The 6,353-nt window shown below is 40.9% G+C and overlaps 1 protein-coding gene across 1 annotated transcript in view; it reads left to right on the top strand.

The window, feature by feature from the left end:
• The first annotated feature begins 3,881 nt into the window (after nt 1-3,881).
• The window catches only part of fam151b (family with sequence similarity 151 member B), a 5,448-nt gene continuing 2,976 nt past the window's right edge, over nt 3,882-6,353 (top strand). Inside the window, exon 1 of the mRNA XM_037680756.1 lies at nt 3,882-4,151. Coding sequence (XP_037536684.1) covers nt 3,938-4,151 — 214 coding nt within the window. The 5' untranslated portion in view covers nt 3,882-3,937. The remainder of the gene's footprint in view (nt 4,152-6,353) is intronic.

Raw genomic sequence — 6,353 nt, 5'->3', positions numbered from 1 at the left:
AGGAAGTCTCTTGGATGAGAGACGAAACGTTTCTACATTTTTTTTTTGCTTTGTTTTGTTTTTTGTTTTTTGAATATCCAGAGGACCAGATTGAACTTTCTTGGATTTTTCTACCTGGATTATTGAGCATGCATCAGGATATTTTCTCTAGAGTTTTTGAGATGAAAGTTAAATTAGATATAGGTCTATAGTTGGCCAGAATTTCTGAATCAAGATCAGACTTCTTAAGTAAAGGTTTAATTACAGCAACCTTAAAGCGCTGTGGTACATAACCATCCATTAAAGACAAATTAAGTAGATCCAAAATGTGGACATTAATTAGGGGAAATACCTCTTTAAACAGTCTGGTTGTGATGGGATCTAGCAGACATGTGGATGGTTTGGATGAGGTTATTATTTTTGACAATTCAGAGAGCTCAACAGGACAGAAACTGTCCATGATGTTTTTGTCCTTGCTAAGAGTGGTGAGTGTGTCCCTCTCCTCTCTACTGATGTTGGAAGGTGGTGGTTTGGCATTGCTGAGGCAGGATGAAACTTTGATTCTGAGCTGTTCTGCTTCACCCTCTTTCATTTTGTTGTTGTGGATGGCTGATTCTGTGGCTGTGATCATCTCCACCAGAGGAATTCTACTTGGTGCAACCGCAAAGTTCAGTCCCCTGGCAAGAATCTCTGTCTCCGGCTGGGTGAGCAGTAATAACTGCATAACTGATGAATGTTTTTTTTGAATGTCCAGAGAACCAGATTGAACTATTTTGGATTTTACTACCTGGATTATTGAGCACGCATCAGGATATTTTCAATGACTAGTGTTAAAGAAACTACTTTACTGTGGTAAAAACAGAATTTTTTTTAATTCATCAAGTTTCTATGTTGTCTGGTTTGAAAATTTATTCATGCTTACATGTTTTTGAATAAAGATTGATAAATGTGCATTGAAGAGATTTAATAAAAATGTTGCAATGGTATTGTGCTTGTGTAACTGTGACAGAGTCAGAGTCTTTATCATTCTTAAAAATATAAATGAAATGACATCTCCAGCATCTCCATGTTTGGTGCTGTAGATGAACATATGCATGATATATTCATAAATTAAACGAGTTCTTTCATTTTTCTGGACTGTATATAAACGTGCATTGAATTTAATAAAATGTAACGTGAGACGTTATTTATCTTTGACCCATCAAAATGAATGTGGTCATTTATTTACAGAATCAAAGTTTAACATCAAACATTTACATTAATTTGGCAAAATATGAAAATAACAACATAATTAATCAGCAAGCTGTACAATTATGATCAATTATCCACACGGCGGTGGATGAGCACTTTACACAGACATTTCTAAAATATCTGGAATGGTTTCTACTTGATAGAAGAATTTAAAGATGGAAAATGAAGTTTAAAGGGAGTAAAAGATGGTGTGTGAGGGAGAGTGTTGACCAGAAACGACACTCTCCATTCGAACCCAGCTTTCCTCGGTACGCTCGGTAGTGAACTTGACTCGTTACCTCTCTGAAGATGAATCAGTGGATACGGAGTTCCAGTTAACGCTACCTGTCCAGCGTCTCCATAGGATGGCTGTGACTCGTCCGAAGTAGTGACGATATTCCGTCTGACACAAGTTCACCTCAGCCAGTGGACCTCACATGAGTGGGGTTCGTCCGAGTTCCACTCAGAGGTGGAAGATGTTATAATCCCAATCTCGGAAGAGCCTTATCATGGCTGGACTTCTGTTCTCCCAAACGACTGGAGTTGCAAACTCTCCAGCCCGACTCCAACGGCAACTCACAGAACTGAGAGAACTAGGAAGTACCGACATTTTAAAGGGCTCTAATTCCGGTTCATTTGGGAGTTTTCTTATTGGTCAATGTCGACCAGACAGGGGTGTGTTTTGTGACGTAAAAGGTTACTAGAAGTCAGAAAACAGCAAGAATGTTATGGAACAGATTGAAAATGTTTTCAGACAGGCGAGAGAAATGTTTGGGCGAGTTTGGAGAAACAGGTGCCAACTTCTCTGTTTACGTCTGAGAGGATTTAAAAACAAGACAGTTGTTCCAACACTTGTCTGCTTCGACTCCGACCTTGGAGCAAACGTACACTGCTCATTCAAAGACAGAAAATCAGAAAATGCATAATTACTCTGTAACAGGCCTTAACATGAATTCTAACTTTGCATGAGGATTAAAAATAATCATTATTACTGTTTTCACAGTTAATAAAAATTGATTAGTTCACTGTAACATCTAAAATGTTTGAACTAAAACACTTTGATTATCAAACATTTGTAAAACAGTAATGATAATAGAAAAGAGAGTGTTCTTTCACTTGAATTTTCAAGAAAGAAAGTCTCAGGATGGGTGAACCTGTATTTCTGGATTCAAATCAATGAAATGACAGTTTCTGTCCCACAAGGTCAAGTTTTGACATCAGGTCAAGTTCACTACAGTGCTGAAGTGTCTAATCATAGAGTAGGTATCATGATGCTTCAGTTGAACACACCAAACACTGCACCTGCACAAATACACTAATGGAAATTAAAAAAATTAATTTGAGCCCATACTTATATATTATTATTTAAATCACATACATCATTTTACTGTAATTATATTAAATACATGGGTTAAATGGGTTAGATAATTTTTTTTTATTCAACCTTTATTTAGACAGGTAAATCCCAATGAGCCTCGAGGACTCATTTACAAGAGAGACCTGATTTCAACAAAGAATGATGACAACAATGGACAACAGCAACAACAATAGACTGTTATAAAAAAGGCCTACAGATGTTTATAATAAAAAATAATAATAATAGGATGGCTTAAAAAAGAAAAGTAACAAAAAACAGCTAGAATATCTTTACTGCTGAACATTACTATACCTTTTTTGACATTTAAATACCAAAACCATCTTATCATGAGCAGAATGAAGTGTTCTCACATGTTAGAACAACCTCTTTTCCTGGCTGGCTCTATAATTACTCAGTTTCAACTAACAGCAAAAACACACCTACTCTCCAACCCATTGAAACGGCTCTAAAATGTTTCATAGTGTTGAGCTCTCAATTCAAAACTGTCTCAACCTGTCACCTGTTAGAATCGAGACGAGGCGGTGCCAGAGAATCAGCTGTTTGGACTGCGAACCAGTCAAGCGATTCATACAGCATTTTATCGTTCAGCCTTTTTTTTCTATTGTCCAATCAGATGTGGCCGGCCAGACACGCCCATTTTTATCGTCCAATCAAATGCGGACGGCCAGACACGCCCATTTTCATATAGTCCAATCAGATATGACCGCCCAGACAGCCTTCCGAATTTGCTTGCAGAGATACCTACTTGACTTAATTCAGTTTTGATGATTTGTGTCAATGAGCATTTGGAGTTTTATACATAAAAATACACTTGATACTTAGAATTTTAAGTATATTTACTGTATATTATGGTAATTTATTCTATATTTTGCCAGATTATGGTGATTCTGGGGTCGTGATGATGGGGCCCTTGAAGATTGTTGCCCAGGGTACAGCGAAGTGTTAATCTGGCCCTGAATGTCGCGCATAAGTTTATCAGTTTTTTGTTATTTTAAACCTTTATTTTACCACAAATGAAATCCATTGAGAATTTTAATCTCTTTTATAAGGTTAGCCTGGATAAAAAATAAAATGATCATTTTCTATGTTTGACCAAAATGGTAATAACTGCATTTTTCTAAGCATAAGATGATCTTACTTTAAAACTGCAATAAAAGGCGGCGGTTGAGAAACATTAATTCAATGAATGTTCGGCCTAACTCCCTTAAAGCTGTACCCAAGAACAGTAAAAATCAACTGACCCCTTTTGTCCTTTCGGGCTTCCCATACTTCTACCGTAATCATTAGTGTAAGTGTGCAGGCGGAGTCCAGCAACCAACGTTACCTGTGTGTGTCTGTGGAGGAGCGCTCATGTGGTGGTGTAGACCGGCGTCCCGCCTGCTCTGGCAATCGCTCATAATTTCTTGTTTTGTTTTGGTTGTATTTTTGTTTTTTACACAAGCAATGGGCGACCGAACGCTCGAGTATTTTTTAAGACTAAATCAGCTGACAAAACAAGACGCGGCGGAGATCCGCTGGTCGCATGCTGTCAACAACAGGCGCGCGCTCACAGAGGCTCTCACAGGTGCGTGATCGGTCCTCTTACCTGCAGGTTCCAGCTGTTTCCCTGCTCCAACACACCTGGTTCATTGATTTAATTTCTGCAGGAGCCTGTTGACCACTCTTTCTTTCAGGCGTGGCAAAGCAGGGCAACGATTTTACAGCCTGATCACAGTATTATTCACAAACACACCGTCAGTTTTACACTATATTCACATTATTGCACTTATATCTCACTCCGTTACACACTTCACTTACATTCTTACACTGCTAACTCATTAGATAGGTAGAAAAAAGAAAACTTTGTCATTCAAACAGGGGCAATACTAGAATCTGACTATTAAGGGGGCTTACCCCCCATTGCTGACAGTGACAATTGGCGATGCACAATTTTTCACAGTAATCACATTACTATACTGTAAACGTGTTATTACACATATAACTTAACTTACCCTATTACACTGATAACTTGTAACATTAAACTGTATACCAGGGCAAACATAAGGAATTGTTCCAGGTTGTCCAACAGACAACCTCTTGACAGAATCTGGTTGTCTGCCAAAATTTTTGGTTGTCCCGCCTTTACAATTTACTATACTGTGTACTTTGACAAAGGTAATGTACACAGTTTAATGTGTACTTTTACTAAGATCATGTAAACAGTATACACTTTACGTGAATTATTACACTGTTATTGTAATCTTCTTACACCATAAATACATTATTACAAAGCTCGCTTAAATAAAAAAAATTGTAAACAAACAGTTTTACACATAGATATAGAAAAGCTAGATACAGCATTGACCGCTATTACCTATTGGCCACGAGCCATAGGGCCGCCATCTTGGAACGGTTGACCGCTCCACTCAGTGTAACCTGTTTGTCAGGCACAATGAAGTACCTGCGCGTTTAATCAGTCAAAGCTGAATACTAAACTCATTCTCACAATTTTTTCCCTCTATTAATCTTAGACGTACAGCCATTAAAGCTGAACACATGGTTCAGTGGTTTTAAATATTCTTGGTGGTGTTAACATTAACACTAATAAAATATTCTTATGACAAGTTTTGCAAAACTCACAGTCACTGATACATTTTTATTAATCCATCCATCCATCCATTTTCTTCCGCTTATCCGAGGTCGGTTCGCGGGGGTAGCAGCCCTAAGTAGGGAGGCCCAGACTTCCCTCAACCCAGCCACTTGGGCCAGCTCTTCCGGGGGAATCCCGAGGCGTTCCCAGGCCAGCCGAGAAACATAGTCCCTCCAGCGTGTCCTGGGTCTTCCTCTGGGCCTCCTTCCGGTGGGACGTGTCTGGAACACCTCACCAGGGAGGCGTCCAGGAGGCATCTTAAACAGATGCTCAAGCCACCTCAACTGGCTCCTCTCGACATGGAGAAGCAGCGGCTCTACTCTGAGTCCCTCCCGGATGATCGAGCTTCTCACCCTATCTCTAAGGGAGAGCCCAGACACCCTGCGGAGAAAACTCATTTCAGCCGCTTGTATCCGAGATCTCATTCTTTCGGTCACAACCAAAAGCTTGTGACCATAGATGAGGGTAGGACCTCCTCCCTGACCCAGAGAGGGCACGCTACCCTTTTCCGGCTCAAGACCATGGCCTCGGATTTGGAGGAACTGATCTTCATCCCGGCTGCATCGCATTCAGCTGCGAACCACTCCAGCGAAAGCTGTAGATCACGATCTGATGAAGCCAATAAGACCACATCATCTGCAAAAAGCAGAGACGCAATCCTAAGGCCACCAAAACGGATCCCCTCAACACCTTGGCTGCGCCTAGAAATTCTGTCCATATAAGTTATGAACAGAATTGGTGACAAAGGGCAACCTTGGCGGAGTCCAACTCTCACCGGGAACAAGCCCAACTTACTGCCGGCGATGCGGACCAGGCTCTGACACCGGTCATACAGGGACCTAACAGCCCGTATCAAAGGGCCCCGTACCCCATACTCCCAGAGTATCCCCACAGGGTTCCCCGAGAGACGCGGTTGAATGCCTTCTCCAAGTCCACAAAGCACATGTAGACCGGTTGGGCAAACTCCCACGCACCCTCCAGGACCCTGCTGAGAGTGTAGAGCTGGTCCAGTGTTCCACGGCCAGGACAAAATCCGCACTGCTGCTCCTGAATCCGAGGTTCAACTATCCAACGGACCCTCCTCTCCAGAACCCCCGAATAGACCTTACAGGGAGGCTTAAGAGCGTGATTCCCCTG

This window comes from Nematolebias whitei, chromosome 8 (genome assembly GCF_014905685.2).
Source record: "Nematolebias whitei isolate Nwh7 chromosome 8, NemWhi1, whole genome shotgun sequence".
NCBI lineage: Eukaryota > Metazoa > Chordata > Actinopteri > Cyprinodontiformes > Rivulidae > Nematolebias > Nematolebias whitei.
Note: the sequence above shows the minus strand (reverse complement) of the source record. Positions and strands in the feature narration are given on the sequence as shown.